The 25,949-nt window shown below is 37.9% G+C and overlaps 2 protein-coding genes across 2 annotated transcripts in view; one reads left to right on the top strand and one right to left on the bottom strand.

Moving 5' to 3' along the window:
* LOC107188003 overlaps positions 1 to 15,418 on the top strand; it is a 132,092-nt gene extending 116,674 nt beyond the window's left edge. The window contains exons 5-11 of the mRNA XM_015576217.1: positions 146 to 310; positions 6,855 to 6,989; positions 8,518 to 8,787; positions 9,396 to 9,770; positions 10,196 to 10,618; positions 11,127 to 11,427; positions 11,509 to 15,418. Coding sequence (XP_015431703.1) covers positions 146 to 310; positions 6,855 to 6,989; positions 8,518 to 8,787; positions 9,396 to 9,770; positions 10,196 to 10,618; positions 11,127 to 11,427; positions 11,509 to 15,365 — 5,526 coding nt within the window. The 3' untranslated portion in view covers positions 15,366 to 15,418. The remainder of the gene's footprint in view (positions 1 to 145; positions 311 to 6,854; positions 6,990 to 8,517; positions 8,788 to 9,395; positions 9,771 to 10,195; positions 10,619 to 11,126; positions 11,428 to 11,508) is intronic.
* Positions 15,419 to 17,223: 1,805 nt separating this feature from the next.
* Positions 17,224 to 24,986, bottom strand: LOC107187977 (membrane metallo-endopeptidase-like 1). The gene is made up of 17 exons (XM_015576186.1): positions 24,774 to 24,986; positions 23,248 to 23,409; positions 22,842 to 22,925; positions 22,382 to 22,593; positions 21,627 to 21,821; positions 21,441 to 21,554; positions 20,424 to 20,565; positions 20,133 to 20,250; positions 19,352 to 19,442; positions 19,090 to 19,266; positions 18,908 to 19,008; positions 18,778 to 18,836; positions 18,622 to 18,673; positions 18,476 to 18,543; positions 18,235 to 18,380; positions 17,873 to 18,034; positions 17,224 to 17,403 (listed from the first exon to the last, which is right to left on the bottom strand). Exons 1-17 carry the CDS (start codon positions 24,979 to 24,981, stop codon positions 17,224 to 17,226), a joined length of 2,271 nt encoding a protein of 756 aa, XP_015431672.1. The 5' UTR covers positions 24,982 to 24,986.
* Between the last annotated feature and the right edge of the window lie 963 nt (positions 24,987 to 25,949).

Below are 25,949 nucleotides of genomic sequence, written 5' to 3'. Positions count from 1 at the left end.
AAGCTCGTCGCAATAAATCGCTGTCCTCGAGCATGCTTTTTCGAATAATTGTAATCAATAAACCATCCAGGGACTCGTCTATATATAGCGGCCTATCATCGGGGAAGCTAATAAACGTAGTCGCATTAACGGAATCTCGTTACAGGAAAACATTCTCCTGCGTATACACCTCCACATCGCCAGCGGCGAGGCGGAGGACATGTGCAGCGCGAGACACTGCGTGCCGCACCAGAAGTTCGCCATGACGCTCGTCGAGCAAAGCGTTTGCGGCGCTTGCGGTGCCACATCGGAGCCACTGCCTTTTACACAGGTCAGTTCATAAAATCCTGATAATCTGGAAAAGAATGAATTAAATTTTTGACGATGAAATAATTTTAAATCGCTCCTTTCGCTAAGTGATGGCAGAGGTTTAAATCTTAGGATGAATCCTGGTAATCTGAGAAACACTGATGAATTAAATTTTCGACGGTGAAATGATTTTAAATCGCTCCTATCGCTAAGTGATGGCAGAGGTTTAAATCTTAATGAATCCTGGTAATCTGAGAAACACTGATGAATGAAATTAACGACGATAAAATGATTTTAAATCGCTCTTATCGCTATGTCATATCAGAGGTTTAAATCGTAGGTCAGTATAACTAACACTTTTATTGTAGAAGACAATGATGGATGAAATTGACGACGGTGAAATACCGTAATATAATTTAAAACAAGCTAAACAACTAAACGCATACATTTTTGATGATTTATGACCTTTAAAAGACGAAATAAAGCGTGTCTGGCTACGTACGGCCTTTTTCACTGTGGCAGTCAACGCGTTAATATCAATTGACTTTAAACTTTAACCCCTTGCCCTATAAAATCGAGTCAGGCTCGTGTTGACGATTTCAAAATCGATTGAACAAAGAAGAATATTATTCGGTTTTCTTTAAGTCGAAGTGAAATGCCACGTTGCTGGCATTAATGTTTAACTTTTACAGTAAAAATACATTTGCGATAAATACAGAATTCCTTTCGTTCCTGTGAAACCATTGACAACAATGTAATCCTGGAGTCTGCAGTCATCAAGAAAATCGTAGGGCAAGGATTAATTATCCCATAATTAATATTCCAATCGTAAAAGTTCTTCCATCGTAGCTATCTAACTCTTACACAACAAGAACCTTTATCATCAGTCACCAACGAAAGAAAGAAATTCGACAACCTACTGATATTTACCCAAGAAACTAACCCAAAGAAGAAGCTTCTCAACATCAACACACTCTTCGTAAACATCTGCATTTGCAGAGACACTCTAAGGACATTGAATTTCTATGATCCTCGCGCGCACACACATACAGACCCAATAAAAATCACCGTGCAGATTGCTGCGGCTCGCGGACACGAAACGTGTCTCTTGCGAAACATTCCATCAGACTTCAAGGATAAACTCGGGGATACATTCTCGTGATCTTTCTCCGTGTCCGCAACAGCATCTGTCGACGCGAATTTTCGACGAACGATCGCTGTTTTTCCGTTTCCCACGTTTTCCTGGCAGGTGGGCCAGGAAAACTGATCGAGAGAAACCTGTATTCTGTGGATCGAGAGCCGTCTGGATCCCTTTGTTTGCCTGCAGAAACCTTGAAATCGACACGTTCCGAGGGTGGGCCAGGTTCAGTCAATAGGAAAGGAAGGGGAGGATAAAGGGAAGTTGGCCTCTTGGTGGGTTTAAACGATTTAAGCGACTTAGGTAAGAAGCCTAAGTACGTTAAGATACTGAACGGCCAAGTCGCCGCTGTGTAAACGGATTAAACGATCAGGATCTGATGGTTCGTTGATCGCGATCGACTCGGTGGGAAGGGGGAGGATTTTCGTGGGGGAATCGTCGAATGGAAAAGCACTCCACCTTTTGAATCAGATACACAGATTACGATCAAAATATCTATACAGTGATTTAATATATCCATTTAGCCATACTATATTGCAAATTTTATTTTATAAGAAAAATTTATTACAAGAGGACGGTCAAAGCAAAGATATAGAAGATACATACAAAATTTTTACTCTTAATTCTTTTTTTGGAAGTAGATGAACGTATATGTTCTTATATTTATTACTTTATCCATACATTATAATAGTTTTAGATATTTCTTACCCTATTACAAATATTTCTATCGTTCTGTATTATTAGGATTTTTATCATGATATTTTATATTCTACTTATCCTACCTTATTTTAGATATTTCTTGCCCTAATATCTTATTCTTTGTTCTGTTGTTCCTTCGATTTCCTTCTTCCTTTTCTGCTCTCCTTTTCGTACACACTTGCAATATCATGACCATTACAACCCGTAAATATTGTAGATAAGATGTAAAATTTATTTTTAAGATGTAATTTTTAAAAATTTAACAGGAAGATTCTTAATTGCTAGAAGAATGATGCTATTGATATGAATGTATTTTTACATGTCTAGAGAGCACAGGTATATACAGTGACATTCACATATTCGTACACAGACTTCTAATATAATAATTACGTGTCAGCACTTTTACACAATTTCTATTGAAATATTCTCCTTATCATTACTTTTATCATCCTTCTGTGCTTACTTTTTCTTAACTTTGAAATAAAATTCGCATTTTGGTAAGCAATTTGATCAACGTGATCGTCACAAATTGTATAATTTAAGATACAAAGACAATTTCAATGTCCTTAACCCGTAACTGCTGCTAAGCTATTATAGGTACGCTCACACTGCTAACCGGTCAAATTGACCAGCACGCTTAAATCGTATTTTCATTACATTAAATGTTAGTAGTTACCACTAATTACATTCTTAAATTTTCCCTTATAATATGTATTTGTTTCACCACACCCTTCGTTACTAAAATGAAATAAATAAGTAAATAGAACAAATCGTCAAAATTATAGCATTTATTGTAGTAAACATAATCATATTAAATACAAAAATGGTAAAGCTGAAAATTTCATATGCATTCCTTGCAAATATATCTCGAGCATTGTGAGCACACAGGTTTATGGTAAGTTATGCAACCATGGGATGCTTTCTTTCTTTTTTTGCAGGACACAAGTAACAAATCTTACGTTTCGGCAATTAGATGTTTTGATACGTAGCACGACTACACAACAGCGCGTCTACTAGTCGACTGACATTCAGAATATGAGAAAATATACTGGAACATGAATCCAGAACTATAAAATTAACCGCGTTTTGTAAGTTTTAAATAGCGCTATGGTCAAAGGGACCGGATAGCAGCAGTTAAGGGTAAATTTAAGCGCAAAAATACTTCACATTCAGAATAGAAAAACTAAGAGCGCATTAGCTCGTAAAAATCTGACAACAAACTGTTCAAGCAATTCTTTTTATTCATTTCTTAATCCTCGAGGGTTTATCGCTCAGCTTTTTCTCCAGTTAATTTCACGAGATCGGTTCAGTCATCGCGCGATCGTCTTTACGTTTCATTGCCCTTCGATTATCCCCGACGACACCCGGAGAACCAGCGAAGAAAACGTTTTCCTTGCGTCACCGGAATCGTCGGATTTAATCGCCGTGCGACGCATGCCCGAATAACTTTTATCGTTTTCCGCGCAAACAGTTTTCTCCCGTTCGTTTGATTATTTCCGACTGGGTCGACGTGGAAAATGAAACCTCCAGCCACCCCCACCCGCCCCCGTCGTCGCCCGTTTCGGATTATTCGACGATTGGAAATGTTTGAACAGCCCGCCTATTCGCCGGCTCACCCCACGGGAAAAATGTCGAACTGGATTCAATCCTTTCGGTTTTATTCCCTTTCTACAATTATCTCTATAATCCCGATCGATTTCAATTTATTTTCGTTTCGGAACGAAGCAACCTGAGGTTAACGTAGTCTGGTGTTTAGTCCTTTTACACGTCTGCGATCAGTTAGCTGGGAAATAAAGGGCCGATTACTATTTATGTTTCCAGATTATTATAATTCAGTCTATAGTAGCTTGCAGTCCATTGTATTTTAGTTTAGTTCTGAAGAGCATTTGTATTGGGTTTATACACCAGATGAAGAAATTGTAGTTATTTGAATGTTATAAGAGGGGCAATAATGACGTAATGTTTTTAATTTCAGTTTTGACATACAAGAAAGTCAATGATAGGGGGTAAAGGATAACTATATTTATAAAAAGAACTTTATTCCGTCAATGTTGTCATAGATTATACTTTTTTGTATATTTTTCAGTTACGTATTTACAGGTAACTTATGATTCCACGAAGTCCTAACTATATCTAAGAAAAGATACAACCACCTCAAATATTATTTACCTATATTTTACTTTTGTAACGTGCTATGGAACAAAAATTATTTCCTTTGGAATATCGATTATACACCCATTCGTATAAATTGAAATTTCCTTCGCAGTCTATTTTAATTGTAACCATTTAATGAAGCGATTAGCTGGGCGAAGGATTTATTATGACGTACCATAAGAAGCCCTAAGCAAAAAACCTGATCTTAGAGCAGCGTGCGGCGTATGAAAGGGTTAATTAAATTTCTATTTACCAGCATGAAATTACTTCCCGGGAACTTTGGGCAAGAAAGGAAAACCGCAGCGTTTCGCTCCGAACGAATGCAATAACGAAAGTTACATTTCTCCCGCAGTGTTTCATAATCAGCGCTTTTTCCGTAATAAAATTACACGATTTTCCGAGAAATTCGCGCCCAACGCGTCGAGAAAATCTGGGCTTTCATCACTCGTCACGTTTCCACGTTCATCAAACGATTCACTCTGTGTTACAGTTTTTTCCCCAGTGTGCTTCGTTTTGCGAAACATCAAATTCTATAATTCTCGTTCTGAAGAATCAGTGACCGTGTTTTTATAATTATAGATATTACAAAAAGTTTTTCAGAAAAGCTGTCCTAAGTCATTATACGCACGTTTTCGTATCTATTGTTATGAAGCATCACAATCACTCGTGAAAGAATATTTTGTAGATTTTTCTGCATTTATTTCACTCATTGTTACAGTTAAAATATCTTTCTTTGTGAACTCGTCGAGTGTCCTCATAAAATTCTGTTTTACACTCCTTGGATAATTAAAATACAAAAGAAAACGTGAGATTAAATTTTGGATACTCTCCTTTAATGACCAAATTTAACTCATTAAAATTCCAGCCTCCCTACTTCCGTCGTAGTTTAATCAAATTTCAAAATTAAGTTGAGTTACAAATTTGAATATTTAAAACAGCTTTAAAACTACAAAGTCGTTGAATATTTACCCTCTTTTTAGCTTTCGTTCAAGCTTAAAAGACACATGTAACACTAAAATTTACATTTAATCTCGTGTAATCTTCAATATCAGTTTCTATTTAACTCTCAAACTCACGGTAAATTTTCTACAAATTCGACGGTACGAAGCTTCCATTTGCATTTCTCTTTTTAACTTTAGGTCCAGATTCGAAAACACGTCTAGCTTCCAATACAGTCAAGTACAAGCTTCCAATTTCAGTCGGTTCTGGAATTTCTGGTAGATTTTCTACAAATTCGTGGGTGTGAAGCTTCGATTTTTCGATATAATAGACAATTACGCCGGGAATTGGATGTTTCCTGACATGAGAAGAAAAAGTGTAGTGCCCTTTCGAGCACGTACACGGTACGCCTGTGCGCATAATCGAGTGCAGAGCGCATACAGCGTTCATGTGGGTGGAGTTGGTCTCCCTTCGTGTACACGTATCGGCTGTTCCCGGCCGATTGTAAAAACGCGAAACTCGTTGCAATCTCGTATCGGTCATGGTCGATCGCTTTTACCGTCGCCAGCTGTGGCTACTATTGAGACTGTGCACGAACGATTCACAATAACAAAACGAGAGATCTTATTGTTTCAATTGGAAACTTTCGGTTCCGCGAAAGGAAATCGTAACACGTTAACCCATAAGACATTATACTGTCCATTGTAACTTTTAAGTCACATACCAGTTTCGCCATTATTAAGCAAATGAGAATGCTTTTTTTTTCCACAGTTGACCAATGTGACTTGAAAGGAAAAATTTATAAGACATTCGGAAATGCATAATGTCCAATGTCACCTTAAAGTCACAATCCTGTTTCGAGGAAGACTAAAACTTTAATAATTGGAAATTTAAATTCCATGCGGTTAATTAGTCAGTAATGAACAGTATGTACAGATAAGAAATTTTTAGAACTTTAAGTATTAATTTGAGCTGTAGAGGTTAAACAAAACGTTCGCAAACTTCCAGAAATTTCTCTCTTCTATTAAAGTTCATTTATGCAGTACAAAAAAAACACTTGACAAATTTTTAAAACTCTTTTTTAATATGTTCATCTGCAACGATTAGTTTCGCGACCAATTAGTTTAGCGACATTCGAGTCGTTAAGCATTGACCACTTTTACCTGTAAAGGATCAATTTACACACAGTGGTGTTCAGACACTTAATCCGATGGAGTCTTGAATTAGTTGCTTAAATACGCAACTCATTATTTATTACAAAATTGAATAGTTTCTTTCCTTACTAGTATTATTAATTATTCCATCGAAAAAGTGAAAATATATATAAACTAATAATTACCTAATCTTCCGAATAGAAGCATTCACGAGTCTCTACAGATCTCATTATCCTGAAATATGTCCTCATAATATCTCGATAATATCCTGTAATAATACCTCCTCATAATACCCTCTAGTAATATCCTACAAAATATATAAAATATCTTCTCATAATACCCTCCACAAAAAGTCTTGATTTAATATCAAGTATTAATTGCGCATCCCTATATCGGTGCACCTAGCTTAAAGCACCGTTAGTGACTTTTCAATCAGTCTATACAGAACCACATAATTTTCATTGTTTCTTTTCCCTCCGTAGATGGTCCATTATGTGTCAGCGTCAGCATTAACGTCGCAAGCGAGGCAGACACCGCCGAATTCCCGCAACAGCCCGGATCTCTTCGGTCAGCTTCTTCGAAAAGCTGGTGGTATGGGCGACATCCGGGACTGTCCGGTGAGTAATACCAATTTTATGGCGACAGAAAGTTTCCCTTGACGTTGAATTCTCGCGACCGTGTAACGAGCAGGAGTGTCCTTCCCGCCTGAAATGTCGGTTGCGGCGACTCGAGTCTTGATTCATCCGGACGCGCGAGATCAGGTGCACTCTCCTTTGGCCTTTCTCGGAAATAATACCCCCGCGAGCGTGGACTTTCTCCTTAAAGTGGAACGATGACTATGACTAGCAAAGAAGACCACCTGATATTTAGGTGGCCCTCGATACTTTAACGCTTTGATGGAATTCGATGCAGGGTCATTCCACGCGAAATCGGACACTTTTTGGAGCACCATTTCAGATTTTGTTCAAATTTGGATATGTTGTAGTCTTTAGCGATATATAAACGTATCTCGAAGGATTTTTGAAAATTTTTAAAATTCTTGATCTTACAGCTGTTTGAAGTTTAGGGTCAACCTTTTTTCAATAAATCATAACTATTGAACTAAGAAACTGATCGAAATGAGCTTTAGGTGTACTTATAGTAGAGACATAAGAGTATGAAATAAAAATTATTTCAGTTGAAAAAAGATATTTTTTAACCATTTATTTTGCAATTGTTTTAAACAAATGCCCTGTTTTTGCACTAAGGAAATATTTAAAAATTTGAAAAAAATGAGGATATAGCCCTATTTGCCCTCTTTAAGGACATATCTTCAAAAATATGGACACTTTAAAATTGGCCAAATGAAAATTAATTGAAGTGAACGCAGTGTATAATTCATTGCACAATGAATTATACACTGCTCGAAAGAATTAAGTGCTCGTGTATTGCAGCCACTGTGTTTGTCACTATCACTAATATTTTCTGGAAATTTTGTTATGGAATTGAAACTAGGTATTATTATTGTACGCAAAAGATGCCAATTTTTCAGACCTATGAGCATTTGTCTTGGCTCTTTAGATTTGGTGGAGCTTTGTTTGTTTTATTATATTAGATAGCATTAGGATTTTATACATTAGGGATTCTCTAATTGTTTTGAGAAGTACATTAGATCATCTTATAAGTTATATGGCTTCTCGGAATGTTGAGTTTGGAATAAAATATAATTCAACGTGATTGTTACTTATCTGTTTGGTGTGTATAATATCTTAAGCAGAGAGGTTTAGATAACATTGTGTAGAAAATTTTCGAGTCTACAACTGCAACAACGAAAAACTTATTACAGTTTCTAGTGAACAAAATTCGTCAATAACTTTTGAAGAATTGGCACGGTAGTGGAAAATATATTATCCATTAATTAATCGCAAAGAACTGTTTATTTACACGAAAATAAATGTGGAAAAATCCGAATTACTTACGGGGTGACTTAATAATAGCTGTACTAATCAGTACTCCACTATTATTTCACGAAATCGGCACTCGTTTCTATGGAAATCAAGGATTTATAAAATTTTATTAGTATTTGTATTAATTTATAATGGTACGAAATAAATATGTATAGATTATAGAATTTTAGAAATGAACGATACTTTCGAAAATTTCCAGAGTTCCTGTGGAGCAAAAATCCAAATCTGCAGGACGCTGATGAACAGACCGGAAATCGTTTCCGTCGGGGTCGTATGGGACAGCGAACGACCATCGTTGGAGCACATCATGGACGTTTTCGCGACCGTGGGAACGTCCCTCCGGCTGAGTGACGTTTTCCACAGTGTGGTAGACTCCCGGTGGGGTGCTTCGACCGTGCACAATCTCGTAGGAGTCGTCACATATTACGGGAAACACTATTCCACCTTCTTCTTTCACACTAAACTCAAGGTTATTATACAATTCTATTTATACTTACCGTGATATCAGTTTAATTATTATTATCATTAATTATTAAGTGTACACTGTTACATTAGTAATATTATTATAATACAACAATTTTCTCGATAAAACAATACATATATGAAATTCGAGAAGGCTATATTGCCCATTGAAAATTCAGGAAGAGAAGGATCCTTGATCTCTTTTATTTGAAATGGCTGCAGTGTTACCATACAATGATCTAAATTCAGAATACTTTTCGTAACTTAATCGTGTACTACAATATATCAAACAATAATATTGTATTTGCTGCAAGATTTAACGTATCCCCACATTTACTAATCATTAACTGACCATAAAATTATTGTTCGAACGTAGAACGATATTTTAAATTTCCACGTCAACAATTAATAAAAAAAAACATACGTGACGTATTTGACTTTGAATGTAATGTATAATCGATTGAATGTATAAGCTCAATATACAATTGTTTCATTGTATGCAATAAATTAAATGTATAATCAATTGACAATCGATTTGATTATGAAATGATGGATTAATTTTATTATAAAAATGATTTATTACTTTATTAATGATCGAGTCTTGTTTCTACGCAGGTCTGGATCTACTTCGACGATGCGACCGTCAAGGAGATTGGTCCACGTTGGGAGCAGGTCGTGGAGAAGTGCAGAAGAGGCAGATATCAGCCTCTACTGCTGCTGTACGCGACGCCCGGTGGTACGCCAGTTAACACTGAGAACGCTCCAAAAACAGTGACGCCGTTCCCGAATGGGAACGGTTTGAAGACACCCCCGAAGAATAACGTTCGTCGATCCATCACCCCCAGTCCGGAAAAACCGTCCATCAACAGCACTGCTAGACGTGCCATCACACCGAACCCTGACAGCCCTCCTCATCCTTACACGCAACGGAGGATTTACAGCGATTACCAGAACCTCACTGACATTCAGAACAACATCTTCGGGAATCAAGTAAGATTTCATAGATAGTTATAGTCTGTAACCATCATATATCATGTCGGCGATATCTATAGTTTATATAGTTACATTAGTCTAGTAGTATTCACTTATATTTTGGAAGACCTAATACACCGATGAAAAGAACTAGAGGATCTACAGAAATGGGATGAAAGAAAAATAGAAGATACTATATAGGTTCTTAATTTTTAGTACACAGTCGGGTAGAAATTCTAATACTTTCAGTAAATTCTCAGATCATTTGACAATTTATTCTGAACACAGAAAATCATATTTACAGTTTCGATTCGCTACACACTGTTATATAGTTAAACAAATAAGTCTACCTATAAAGATTCATTGTAATTTGTAGTAGATGTTAATGTACATGATGGATCGAACAATGTCGTTAATAAACGTCGTCTCTTCTTGTTATCAAGGGTGTCGATGCAGTGGACGGTGATGTGGAGGCAAAGTATATCAGTCGTCGCGCTGTGGAAACGGTAATGCAACAACAGAAGAAGCAACAAATGCAGCTGACGCGTAGTCTCAGCGCAGGATCGACGCCGCAGGACGGCATCAGTATTCCGGATCATTTGAATGTGCCACGGAGACGAGATTCTGGAAATTGGTCTGGTGACCGTAATAGTGCGTCCTCGAGTTCTTCAACGACGATGGACAATCCGTATCTGTACATCGTGAATAAAATGCAGAGGAACTCGGGAGTACCTAAGAGCCCGACCAGCAAGTCTGGAGAGCTCTCTAGTAGCAGCAGTGGCCATTACGATGCTGGATACGACTCGTATTCTTTGTCGTCTACGGATAGCCTTCCTCTCCAGCAGGGTCTAAAGCATAACCTACAGGTACGTACAGAGTTCTGTGATCCTTTTTTTAGCGGCTTCCTCTTTGATCCTTTAGAACCTTGAAAACTTAGAATTTGCGTAATCAATGGGGAGATCCTTGACGTCTAAAGTTTTTGAAATCGTTAACCTTAAGTGTTTTCAGGGCGTTTTGGTCGTTGGAATCCTTGAATTCTAGTATTTAGTCTTAAGGTCTATAGATTCCTTAGAGTCCTCGAGACACTGTAAATCTGGAAATCTTTGCAACCTTAGTATCTAGGAATTTATAATGTTGAATATTAAAGTGTGAGGTTTCCCTAAGGTTCTTTAAAGTCTAAAGTCCTTAAAGCCCTGGCATCTTCGAAGTCAGGGGTGTTTGAAATTTTAGAGAACAAGGAACCACGGAGTCTATGGACTTCTTGCAGTTTCTCAGACTTTGAGCTACTTAAAATCCCTGTAACATATGTTTCTACTTTTAGAACTACAATAAAGAAACCATGAATGTACAATAAAACAAAATATTTTAACGTAGCTTGCTCAGATCCCGGAAGGCTACCAAGCTGCCTCAGGTGACGATTGCGAACGTCTGTGCAAAGAGACCGACGCGTTGTTGGATAAATCCCGAGCAGCCGAAGATGCTGGTGACCTCAGTACTGCAGTAGCTTTGTGTAGCGCTGCCAGCAGCAAAGCTAGAGCCGCCATGGACGCGCCATACAATAATCCGCACACGATTACAATTGCAAGGATGAAGCACAATACGTGTGTCATGAGAACGAGAAGCTTGCACAGAAGAATATTGCAGGAGCAGGCGACTGCTAATGGAGAAAAAGAAGGTTGGTATTTGAGAAAGAAAATTATTTATATGACCATTTAGTCAGGAACTGTGAGGTAAAAGGCTACATTTATCATTTCAGAAGGCGCGCCTGAAGGCAGACATTCGCGAGAGAACAGTAAATCTAGCCAACACTCCCGACAGAGTTCAAGGGATAAGGGGAATCATTCCAGGCAGAACAGCCGTGAGCTTCTGGCGAACACACCAGCCTCTGTCACGGACAAGCCTGCTGCGAAAAGCATCGAGATCTACGCCACTCTTCCCAAGAAGAAGACGCTACGGAGTAAAGCGACAGCGGTGAACGTGATAGAGGACGAAGAGTACATGCTGTACGATAGACCCGTTCAGAGAACAGGATTATTTAGTCGCGCAAAGCGTTGCGACGATGACAAGAAGGATAAGAAACGAGCTCGCAGCGAAGAGAGGAACAAGAACGTCTCGAAGGACTTCTCTATAGCTCCGTCACGATCCTCGCCTTCCCCTAAGGGGGCGAAAGTAGAAAAGTCTAAAGACAGTGTTGACGCACCTGGTAACAACGCACGAAATTCTCAGCCAAGCAATGTTAACGGCGAGCAGAAGCAGGGCAAGAAGCAGCACAAGATTCGCAGGAAACTGCTGATGGGTGGATTGATCAAGAGGAAAAACAGAAGCATGCCGGATCTGCGGGAAGGACAGGACGGTCAAACGAGTGTCAGTGTCGAGGGATCCTCGAACACCTTGCCGAAGCAGTCCGTGGACGATTCCAGCGTTGGTTTGAAGGGCAACGAAGTGTGCCAGTCTCTGAGCGGTTACTTGTCAGAGGGTCACTTGGAGTTCACCGGGAACAGCAACGGTAACCCTGGCAACACGAGCAACCCAAACCTCGAGAGAAGTCGTCTGATGAGGAAGAGCTTCCACGGAAGCGCTGGTAAAGTGTTACACGTAGCGAAGGTACCTCCGCCTCCTCCGCTCAGGACCACTTCTCAGCTTAGCAAGTCTAAGTGTTCGGGTGAAGTGCACAACGAGCAGCAGTCAGAGAAGTCCATGTATCCAAGCGAGGGACAGTGTTCCTCTAACCCAACGCAAGAACAGAATGGAGCTTATTGGAACCACATGAACACGAGTAATTCGTCTAACGGGAATAACAGAACTACAAACTATACCGACTACTCGTCAGAGTCACACTCTCTCCCGTTTTTACCTTCCTACAGCATGGAACAGAGTACTACCAATGTCTCCACATCCTGTCAGAGTTATAACAACAAACCTCGAATTCAGGATGACGTGGTGCAGTACGCTAATGGAATCTTGTATGAACCTACGTTCGTGGTAACCAGGGCTGATGTGCACAACGAGCAGAGTCCTGTGAAGCAGCCGAGTCAAGGAGATATGTTGCCCCCGTATCCTGAAAATGGAAATGTATCCCACTCGAGACAGCCTAGCGAAGACTTCCCTCCTCCGCCGTATCCTTCGATTCACTCTGTGTCCCATTCGAGACAGGCCAGTGAAGACTTTCCTCCGCCGCCACCACCGATCGAGGACAGTCCAAATCATAGCCAAGAAACCCAGCAGCAGTACCAGCAACAACAGTACCAGCAGCAACAGTACCAACAGCAGCAGTATCAGCAGCACCAGTATCAACAACAGCAGTATCAGCAACAGCAGTACCAGCAGCAACAGTATCAACAACAGCAATATCAACAACAACAATATCAGCAACAACAGACGACAATTTTAATGCAACAGCGTCAGCAACAGTTGGACAACCAACAAATCAGCACTTTGTTGACGCAGTTGCAAATCAAGCGGGATCAGATATTAGCTTCCAAAGCTAGGGAAGACAGAATGCCGGATGAACAAGAAGAAGAGGAGAAATCTTCCAGCGAAACTTGGCTTCGTGAGTTACAAGCCAAGCAAGCTGAAAGACGGATGAAGAAGCAGAATCCTTTGGATCAGGATATCCCGAAAGTCAGGGCACCTGCTCCGACGACGACAGGTCCGACGGTTGCAAGGAGGACCAGTGATCTGATGATGAACAGTTTGGGGCAACCTTACGGTGATGCTGGTCGTGATGTTCCGGATTGTCCTCGAGTTGTTTCTTCCGTGAAAGATATGGCAGCCAGGTTCGAACAGATTAAACTGCAACCGGTTCCGAAAACGGAATCAGAACAGAAGCTTCCAGGGAAGCAGAACACGAACTGCGCATCGCCTTCGCCATTGATGGATGTTCCCCAAGACGGTCAACAGGTGGAAGAGTCAAGACCACTGCAACTGTCGACAGAAAATCTGGCGGCTTTCTCAAAACCTGAGACTCCGTCGAGTCAATCGATCTTGAATTCTAGCTTTGAATCGAGTTCGAGCCAAAACACGTTCATCTCTACCGCAGCACCTAGCAATCCCATGAATACGCAACCGAGTGGTCTAAACGCTGCGCTTATGTCGATGTCCCTAACGCTACCCCATGAGAACGGTCTGCCAGTTGATTATCCCGAAGACGACATCAGCGAAGTTGCTATGCAGAATACTATTCAGAACACGACAATTCTGCCAAACGAAGACGACATTGCTCCCCGGAAGGTGAAACGAAGAATAGGCAAAAAGAAAAGCGTGTCGTTCTGTGACCAAGTTGTTCTCGTGGCAACCGCGGAGGATGACGAAAAAGACTCTTACATACCGAACCCTATCCTAGAAAGGGTACTTCGATCGGCGATGAATAAGCCAGAGACTGCCCAAGTTTTGCGAGAAATCAGGAGTCTGCAGGAGGCAGAACTGAACCGCGAAAACGGCAGCATCATGAAATTCCAACAACAGACACTTCCATTGAAGAGCGAAGCTGATAGCGTTCCTGCGACTCCTTATCAAGATCAACTGAGAAGCGTGAACCCAGTGCCCATTCCGGACACGATAAAACCCACCTTTGGAAGACAAAATTCGAACGAGTCTGTTGGCTCGTTGTCGGACAAGAAACTCAGTGGATCGTACGCCAATGAGGGCCAAGACGTTGTCAGGGAAACGTACTCGGGTCTTCCAAATGCCTCCAAACCACCTACTTCGTACTCACCACAGCTGCAGCAGCAGATAAGATATTCCCAGAACGGATACATGCCTTATATACAACCTCAAACAACGTATCCCCAAACTCAGACATCACACCCACGGAATCAAGGTATACCAATCTCCCAGACGCAGAAACCAGCCAGCCCTTATCCCAGCCAAATGCACGGTCAATACGTTCAAAACAATGTCCAGCAACAAAAGCCCATGTGCCAAAAGAACAGCTATCAAACGTACTACCAGTTAGAGCAACAGCACAATCAGGTGAACAAGCAAATGTCCCAACAGCAACAGCCCAACAGCAATCAGAGGATCGGTAACCACAACGCCAGCCCTATAACGGTCCAGCATTCTCAGCAGCAATTCGCGTATCCGCCGACCCAGTCGCCGAGCCCTTATCAGAATCAATACACCCACAGTTCCTATCAGGGCTACCCCTATCAAACGACCCCCCAACAGAACCGAGTGAACCAACCGTTGCCCCAGTATCAGCCGCCACCGAATCCACCCGCTTCTTATCAACAGCAGCAAGCTGCGCAAAACTATCAGCAGAGACACGAGAACTATCAGAGACCTCCGCAGAAAGCTGATCAACAGAATATCCTGGCGCCGAATCAGACCTATCCGAATCCCCTGCAAAACGGTCAGATACAATCGAACATGAAGTATCCGACGTATCAGCATCCGCCTGTGTCCAAACAGAGCAAACAGATGCACTTTGTGTCCACCGCGAAGGGTAGCGCTACCGTCGCTCCCCAATCCACGTCTTCCTTGCAGAAACCCGCGGTTTCGACCACAGCTCGAACCGCACCCTGCCATCTTTGCCGGAAGAAGCAAGTGACCGAGCCAGCGATCTACTGCTCGGACTGTGACTTTTATATGTCCCGTTTTCGACCCAAGAACTGAACTTTTTAATCGACGAATGGAAGCACTTTTGTAGAGACTATCGCACCTTTGTACCGGAACGACAGAGAGAATGTTTTTTTTTAATGTTTTTATGAAAAATCTCATTGGGATTCATTTTGGCAATATTGCAGGAACTTGGTTTGTTTTATTAAAACAGCTATGGGAACTTGTGATTGGAGATAGCGAAGGCTCCCTCTTGCTTTGTACAAAGTTAGGTTTATTAAGTTGAGCGTAGATATTATCGAAGACCTTCGTCGTGCAGCTATTAATTCTAAACGTGTATTATTGACCATGTATTTAGGATCGCTTGTAACTTATAGTAAATCGTGTAGAAAGAGAATATACTCACTTTTATAGAGCGATCGTTGATTTATTGTGTCTGTGTCGGACAGATATGATTGTTTTTTTTTATATTGTCTAGCAATCGCTTCTCTTCTGTTGTACATATTATGTTAGATTATGGATTAAGTTTCTTTGTATAAAGTGTTTCGTTTTGTAGGAAGTATACGTAGACAACGTTAAAAGTTTTAGATTTAGACAACTAACGTTTCGGTTTTACGCAAACACGTTCGACGCCGCATTGTACTTCGAGAGAGACAGATTGTCAGAATTGTGATACTAGCCATGCTACACATAGAGTTCTTATCGTTAAATTGTAGATGCCGTATCGAGACCCGGTCCGAAGATAGTTAGTCGTACGAAGAAAAAGCGTAAACGTAGAGGAAGCGTGGAGGGAATATGATCTCTGATGAAAGCGTGAAGATTTTTTTTTTTTATTTTATGTTTATAGGCGTTGATGTTTATATAGATATACATGTATAAATATATTGCGTAGGTACTTAAACGGTTACGTTGCATCGTGCGATCGACTGCGTGCAAGATAGATGTACAAATCCACAGTTTTATACGTTTTGTATAAGTATTTTGTTTTAAAAATACTTGATTTCCTTCCGTATGACATTCAATAAAGAGCTGTCAAAATACTTGCGTACTAACGTGAATTATTTCATCCCTGGCTTATTACTATTGGTTCAATGAGTGGAGAATCCATCTAAAAGCTTTCATCTGTATTTCATCTTTCTTAAAAATATGCTGACTCGACTTTAGAGTCTTACATTATAGTCCTTGTGCGTCTGTTTTTCTGTTTTATGAGGGTCAGTGCCCGTTGATCTAATCGCAGGTATACGTAACTAAAATATTTTATGCACAATTATAAAGAATTAATCACTGTTATTCTCTTATGTAATAAATATATCAAGTAAATCGAATTTAAATATTTTATGTACAATTGAACAAAATTAATATAACGTCAGGCTATTTCCGAAAATGTTATTTCAATTCGTTTTAGATGAAAATATTGGATTGAAGGTAGTGATGGAATTAGTGGACAACTGATGTGTTGCTCTTATTTAAATATTCATAAGGAAATATACAATTTATAATAGTCTTTGTATAAATATTATTACAATTATCTTAAATGCTATTAATATGTACAATATAACGCATTAATTACTGAACATGTGGCGCAACTTTAATTATTTTATTGTTGTAGTTTTCTTTTCTTTATTTATATAATTATATGGAACTATACAATTTACAATACTGTACATATTCAGTTGAAATAGACCTAAATATTGTTTAGACTTAGAAAATAATATTAATTTAACTTGTTCCTTCAGTTTAATTAGATCTAATTTAATCAAATCAAATTGAATTTAATTAAACTGTAGTAATCCAAACTAAAAACAGGATTTTCAAATATTCAATGAAAATATCTGTACAAAAGGAAACTTGCTGTAACCAATTTCGGTAGAAAATTTGTACAAAGTTAAGTACCACGTTTGTTTATGATATACAATTAATTCCATAAGTTGCATTTGTGTTCTGGATTCATTGAACTACGTCGAGGACATTGGAATGTTTGAGCAAAGGCAGCCATGTTTGAGAGTGAACCTATAATGCGATATTTGGGGGGACTGTGTTCGTCGCTGTTTACCACGTCCACCTCGTATTCTGGTCTCACCGATGAGCACCATGACTGTGGAATCGAATTATAGTAATTATTTGGGAAACCTATAGATACCGTATAATCATTAACAAATATATAATTAACGCTGAACTACTGTGACTACAAATAAATCGAAGGTTCTCTAAGTCATGAAGCCTTAAATAAAAATCATAGGAAATAAAAGAAACGTTATTTCGGATTTTATAAATACTAAATCCCGATAACTAAAAACATCAATAAGTTTTAAAGTATGTTTTCGGGACACAAACGTCTTCATAATTACAAGTGATAAAAATAGCGCAGATTATTGGGAAAGTGTAAGTAATATTGATAAGATAAAAGAAATTTACAATATCCTTAAAAACAAATATTAAATTCGGAAGAAAATAGTGGGTTAATTATTGGTTTATCCAACATCTACATTTAGTTATCAAGTTCCTTCACTGAAGAAACTCAATTATGAATAACATGAATTTTGTTGAAGTGTGACAGGACTTACATTCGCGAATTCTAAAAAGAATAGTTGGTCGCTGGTGAGATTTTCTAAACCGGACAGCTTCGTGTCAGGCTTCTGCTGCGCAAGTTTTTTGTAAGCTGAGAAAGCTACTTGCACGCCAACCGAGTCTGCCAAGTTTTCGTCCTCCGTCAGTTTGCCATCCAACTGAACATACTTGAATTTTGTTATACACGTTACAATATCTTTTACACTGTAAACATCGAACTTACTGAACAGTATTTCGTAAATACTGATACAATTAATTTTTCAAAGCCATATAAATCTGAATTTTCGATAAGAACGATTGAAACTTTTGTGTCGTTAACAATTCTTTCAAATGTTTTAAATAAAACGAACAAGTTTACCTTAATTTTTTTTCCATGTTCGTCTAAAACGTCGAGCGTGTAATTACCGAACTGTTTAACGAAACAGGTTGCTCGTTCCTCGTATTTTTGCATTGCATCCGAAGAAATCCAATCGGACTTGTACCCATCCGTATCAAATCGTATTCCTAAATGATATAAATAATTCAAGAAGGATAAGAAAACATATATACTACACATTATTTGAAGTTTCTAGTTCAAAACACAGGTAATGTAATTGCACCTTCGTTATCAAAGCTGTGAGACAGTTCGTGTCCGATTACAAACCCAGTGGCTGCATAATTAATGGCGCTGGTGGAATATACATACATGAATAAATCGTTAATAAAACTTGGAATTAATGTTTCATGATGGTGTAATAGAACTTACTTCGGTAAAAGTGGCGTGAAATAAGGATCTTGTAGTTCAGCTGCTGGTATAACTGAAAATATCGACAAAAGGTAATTAATAGTCAGTTTTAGATTTGATTAATTTAGAGATTAATTTCCTATCAAAGAAATTTAATAAATTCTCTAAAACACTTACGAATAGCGTTAACCGTTTGAGTGTAGAATGCATTGACGGTAATAGGATAATCTAGCCATCTGAAAAAATACTGTCTTCATAAAAAACATTTCAAGTGTAATAAATTATTACAGAGTCTTAAACAACTCACTGGTTTCTGGCAACAATGCCCCTAAATTCTTTTAGGCTTCTAATTAAATCAATCTCGGCGCAATTTAAAAGGTTTTGGAAATAGTTCGAACCGATTTGTAGCTGTAAAAGTTTGTACAAAAAATTTTAAGAGTTATTTACATTTACATTCTCATCTTTTGTTACTTGATTAACATTTGATACCCCTTCATAGAACTGAATCATAGCTTGATCGTCCTTGTACCACTCTGGATATCCAATCTGCGTTTCAACTGTATCCAATTTGTGTGCCAACGATTTTTTCACTGTGTCTGACAGCCATTGAGCCCGCATTATACGGTTTCTCAACTCTTCTCTTATTCTTTCAACCATTTCCTTTGTCTTGAAGAAAACGTAATTTTCGAATGAACATTGCGATTCGTATTTCGCCACGTTATTTTTCAAATTGCAATGAAAGAAACCGTACCTCATTAATAACATCGTCTGTGATGTACTTTTTGACAAACATGTACGATACTGCGTCTTTCATTCTCATATTGAGCAGGCAAACCTCCCATCTGAAAATAAATACGATGCTTTCGTGGGGTATTTGGTAGGTAGAATCAAACATGTTTAAAAAAATGCAACATCAGTTTTAATTCTAATTAATTCTGTTCAGAAGGTAAAAACATGTTCCTGAGATTAGTTATTTTATGGAAGTAAAAGTGTAAATTATCTCAACTTATTTTTCAAACAATTTTTTTTAAGATTGCATGTATCGAATTTTTTTTTCACTGATAACAAGTTGGCGATTTAAAGTTATTGTATAGCATTAGTAGTTTCCGGAATATTCGATAAGATTTGTGTTCCAACTTTAACTTTGAAGACTATTTTCACCCTTTCTGTGCCAAAATTCATCCGAACCATTGATTAACACAATTCAGCCGATCATTTACTAAAGTGATTAACTCCAACAGAATAGTAAGTAGACAAACTTAATAAAACTAAGTGCGAATCAAATGTTTCGGCAGTAAAATTTGAAAAATTCAGAAAGTGGAGTTAGTCACTTTGGTCTGTCGGCTCAATAGGTTGTTTCTTTATAAAAAAACTTCCATAAATTTATTACTTCTCGATTCACCAACCTAACTCTCAAAATTCTTTATAACTTACTTTCCATAAAAACAACCACATTCACTAAAACATCAATTTCTAATACTATTCAATTATTTTTTAGTCACCAACTGTTACTATTATAATATGTATAGTACCGTGGCATGTAGTTGGAGATATTATACGACGAATAGGACATATTGAACATGATGTCCCTCATATCTTGCGTGGTAAAGTACAGAAATTTGTTGACCATGTTCCACTGGACGTAATTTACTGAAAAAGGAAAAATTCCATGAAGAAAGATCCACCTCAACTCGTATTCGAGGGGTAATTTCAACCTGATAATAGTTGTCACGTAATCATTCGTACGCGACCGGAGAAATAGAGAGAATGTATGTATACGTAAATTACCGTTGCTCGTAAAATTTGTATAATTACTGCATTACCAAGTACGCGACGCGGTGTGTTTCCAAGCAACCTCGCCAGCTTATGAAGGAATACTGGGTTGTACAGTACAATCGGTTCGGACGCGTTCACGCTAATGTTTGCCAGCTTGAACGCATATTGCATCATTTCCAAGAAGTTCATCTGCAAGCATCCGTATAGTCGAACATATAATTTACCATCATCGATGATTGCATTAATTATCTGCCGTTCGTTAGCTCTTATACCCGTTAATTACGGTTTGGCCGTATCTGTACTAATTTGAAAATTGAGTCGAGGAAGAATGATGCAGGCAAAATGGCTGACGTCTACAGTTTCTTTACGTGAAATCATGCATTGTGAATGCTGAAAGTATTCGAATTAAAGCCTATTAAGTATGTATTTCGGCAAGATTTATTTTATGTTTCATTTATGTATACATTTACTGCTACATATTTTTATTTTAATTTCAATATGTTGTACTATTGGGTCGACCAGAAAATAATGTCGGATTTCTGTAGTAGATGATGATTGTTTGAATTTAGTACAAAGCACTGAACCTAATTAATAGAACATATGCATTTTTAAAAGCGGACACATCACTGCGTTATTTCAAAAAGCAAGTCATTACGATTAGATTAAATCAGATAAAATAAAAGAAGGAAATCTTTTTTGTTTCTTGTGCTGCGTTTACCCTTTTCGGAAGTAAAAAAGTGTAATTGTTCGAAAGTACATCTTGTCGTCATTCATTTTCAAGACAAGGTTAATTTAATAAAATTTAACTCAATCGTGATGATACTTCCTTTCAAATAAGGCGTTTAACTATCAGCTTTTAGAATATGTATATATTTAATTAGTTAAAATTCTTTCACATTGAGACACCGAAATGTGCACTGCATAAAATTTATTACTTTTTGGCCAATCCAATATTTGGATACAATCAACTTCAGGAATCAGGTGCTCGAATACTTTTATCATTCACTACAAAACACGTGAAATAAGATAGGAAATAATTTTAATGATTGGAATAGTGAATTTACTTTTGCCGTGGAAGATGTAACACCAGAACTGTTGTACCATTTTTGCAGACCCTCGATCGTCAGTCTTCTGTAGTTCGTGCTGGAGGCGTGCGTTTCCTTGTCCGTCTCAATGATCTATAAATATATTTCTGTACAATGTGTTGGATCACTTCGTACAATTGGAACAGAAAAAAAAAGAATTATTACAGTGAGTAGTTCAATCTCAAATGCAACCAGTTTTGCTACGTCATCGATTAATTGACGTCTGTTCAAAGTGTACCCTTTCTCCTTTGCGAAAGCTTGTATTATGCGGTAGATGCCTAGCGCGTAAGTGTCATCATCGTTGAATATTTTACCCAGGTCCCTCTTACTTGCTAGAGGGTACTCTGTGTCTTGATCTACCTGCAATGACACATAATCTTTCGATATCTTTTTACATTTGTAATTACAACGTTATATCAGTATATTAATGAACATATAAATTAAATACACTAATCTATTCAATAAAGCAAATTATTAGGTCCCAAGTTATTTTGTACTGCTGAATTAAATGTAGAATTACTAGGTGCACAAATAAGTACAGTATTATTAGTATTATAGTATATAATTCACAACATGTAGTTCCAATATGGTGGTAATACGTTTTAGATTCAGAATATCATTTCAAACTTCGCAAGGGGAACAAATGAGGAATATTGTTAAAATAGAGTAGGTATTTGAATTATTTTGAAACGAATATAGAATATAATATATAATATTATGAAATAATGTACTTTATAGTAGAGATGATAATGTATTTGGGACATTATTTTTTTATATAAATGTATATATAGTCACATCAACTACTAATGATTCTTAACGACTTGTTGGATTTTAGTTTATTTTTTTTTATTTCGATCGTAATTCATAGCCAGGTTTGAATACCGTAGAAAATATTCCAGTTCACGGAAGTAGTAGCTTACTGTAAGCACATAGCGCTGCGTATTGTTCTGATCAACTTCATATTCGATGTTGTAGAATGCGCTGTTGCCAATTACTGTCACGTAATTCTTATCGATCTTTTGCCATGGAAACTTATGTGGATCCCATTCCCTGACTGGCATAGCCATTGGCCACCCACCTGTAGAGTCCAGGATTTGTTGTATCGGCTTGATGCCTCTCTTTTCGATTGCCTCTATTATAAAACAATATTTTTATATAAATTAAACTCCAAGCTTTTTGAGCTATATATTCATAAAACTATTTACAGCATACTAAATAGTTTATAAAATATAAATACATAGATATACCCCAAATTAACACATTTTCTATGATTCATTACCCTACTTTTGATAGAACAGTTGTAATGAGTACCGCTCTACCGTAAAACAATGAAACATATTTTTCATTAGTAAATTTGTTTATGAAACGTGTTTACCCTACCTATGTTCATGCAGGAACGATAAAGCTTCCTTGCCATCTTAATCGGCAGGATATCAGTAGGTTTATCTTGTTCCTCGAGGACATCTTGAAAGAGGAGATAGAGAAACAAGTGAATGTACGCATTGCAAGGGAATCTGGTGAATAGAAAAATTTTTCTGCTGCATTTTACAATGAACTTTATCAAAGAAACGCGGTTTCTGTTTTTACATTAACTTCTAAGGCTCTGAAACGAAACGTAGTTCTAGAAACCAGTATTTTTTTTAACAAGTTCCTTTCAGATCACTGAAAAGGCATTAAAAAGTAGAAGAAAAATGACAGTAGAAACTGAAGGTTGCGACTAAAAAGATCTTTAAAAAACTAAAACGCAAATCGGATATTTAAATCGGTACAAGGATCGTTTTCTTGCCTTTAATGTTTTTGTAGGTCTTCTCCATGATGACCTGGTCTTCGGACCATTCAACTTCATTGTCCGGTATAGGATTGTGCTTTGCCCATGACCCGCAAGCGTATTGATAAAAATTTTCACATGGATCTGCTGTGGGGTCCATGCTTCTGAGAATTTTTGTAGCTGTTGTAAACGTAAAGAAATTAATAGAAACAGTAACCCATTACAACTACCAATCAATCATTTTCTGTTCTAATATTTAAGAGACTCAAAAGTCTGAGAAAATTAATTTCATTATGTTTGATTTCTACAGTGTCTGTAGTTCCACAATTTTCTACAATTTCGACAGTTTGAGATAAATTTTAAGTGGTCTATAATCTTGTAACTATAAACAGTGCCTATCTAATCGACTAAGTATCTAAGGAACCTTTGCGTTTACAGAAGAAAAAGAAATTAATCAACTAACGACAAATACTTCGTAAAAAATTTGTATAAAGCAGTTAAAGCATTCCTTGGTTAAGCAAATCTTATTCCTCGCACCTACAAGGGCGCTTAAGTAGAACGTGACCGTCTAGATCAGACAACTAAAGTTATAGAAATGTAATGTTACACAGGTATGTATGGTGTAAAATCTATATAAAATTGAATTTTTACAAATCAAAATCTTTACATATTATTTAAAAACAATTAACATTCAAAGTTTCTGTACCTGAAACATTTAGATCTCAATTTAATTACAACATGGACCATTCCTTTTTTATCCATGTTACACTGACTGTGTCACTAAATATCTTCGGTCCGGAAGAACAGTAGTACAAGTAAAAAATTGAAACATTTTGCGTAACACGCGTCGCTGTTAAAGTGAGTAATGAGTAAGTAAAATAAAAGTGACCAAAATACGCTAACAATCGCTTTATTCCCAACATTTTTTCACTATTTAATTCCAAGTATGACTAAATAAAATTGTTTTTCTTTTATCTCCTGAATAGTTACTTTTTTCGCAGTTGTCTCACGGTTTTTCAGGAACAGCGATATTTATTTATTACCGAATTCAAATATTCTTCCGCATTCTTCTACAAATTCCAACGAAATAGACACAAAAACGTAATGCCAGCTACTTGAATCTCATTGCAGTAAAATTATGGAAACCTACAGAATCCATTAATCAAATATTCCTAAGAGTAATAAATCTTAATCATGCTCTACCGACTGTACTTGCATGAACTCAATCAGTCATTCAAATATTTCAAGTTCTTTTCTAACATGCCTCTTTCGCATATGACTTATTATCCCCGGAAACAAGCGTCGATATCACGAAACGATATCTCGTACGCGCTCAACGATGATTTTTCATTTTCGTACGCGTTCCCACGCGACGTATATAATTCACCGTCCAGAAACGAAACGTTCCCGATTTTATTCTTTTATCATGACCGATATGGTATCCGCGGGAATCACACGTGCGGTCACTTATATAATCTAGCGGTCATTTACAAGAAAATCCCAACTTATGTAAAATGTTACGTCACAGCGATCGCGAAACAAACCGATCTCGTTGCAGTACGCCGTCTCGCAAACTCTTTGCTCCCGATTCCCGTGGTAGTCGTGTCCCGGTAGCGTGGCCGTGTCGTTCATCGTGTCCGTTATCCTCCAGATTCTGGCAATCGATAATGATGCTGGCATCGCTGTTACGGCTGTCAAGTGACATCTGAAGGAGAAGAAGCAGAGAAAAAAAAAAACATCCGTCAGATTCATGAATAATTCCTTCCGCGTTGTTGAATAAGCGAAGTGGAGTAGAGTGAACAGAGTTCAGAAAAATACGTTCCATCGCGTCGTCACGTCTCGTGTTGTGACTGTCACTTTAACACCACATTGTACACTCATCCTCGATAATCACACATCTATGTATTATATCAGAGATCTCTATTGAAATAGTAAAATAAAAATTGTACCCAGGAAATGCACTTTATTTTTATCAGAGAAATATCGATAACAGTATCAAAAGAATATTTATCAACTGAACGATCACAAAGAATATGGTAATATGGTCGTCTAACAATCGCGTTATCGATGGTAATTTTTATTTTTAACGATGGTAATTATTGTCACGAATGCTTCTATACAGTTTATGTATGAATTGAAGCAGAGATATCGGTAATAGTGGAATAATGTGTTAGATCGCGTTCAAGTGTCACTGTACGTCGATCACGGATTTATTGTTAGCTGCCTGCGATCACTTACATTAACCACAGGAGCTGCATGCTTGCCGAAGGAGTGAAATCCTGGACTGATGTAGCCACCCGGCAATGAGCTATCCAAAAGTCGCGCAATGGCAGCCGTCTTTTTCCAGCGAACCGCGTCCCGCGTCCCGTTCTTTTTCAAATTCGTCGAAGCCAATCGCTACGCAAGGTTAATTTATGAACAATGTTTTGTGAAATGAATCAGGTGGAGTGGGATACGCAAGAAGTAATTGATTTCTCGGACGTCACGCTACGGACAACCGGATAACACGTATAACGAGCAAATTTATAGTTTGCGGGATCTTGTTATTAGCTCGGTATATTTTATGCACGAAGACCGTAATCTTCCAGCGGGTATAGTAATTTTGAACATCTGTTGATAATTGTTCATCGAGGCTTTTTGCGGGTATTTTTGTTATACTGACGTGGAGTTTGAAGAAAATGGGAAAGATGATACAATGATTGCATGATTCACGGAATCAT

This window comes from Dufourea novaeangliae, unplaced genomic scaffold (genome assembly GCF_001272555.1).
Source record: "Dufourea novaeangliae isolate 0120121106 unplaced genomic scaffold, ASM127255v1 scaffold109, whole genome shotgun sequence".
In the NCBI taxonomy this organism is placed as follows: domain Eukaryota; kingdom Metazoa; phylum Arthropoda; class Insecta; order Hymenoptera; family Halictidae; genus Dufourea; species Dufourea novaeangliae.
Note: the sequence above shows the minus strand (reverse complement) of the source record. Positions and strands in the feature narration are given on the sequence as shown.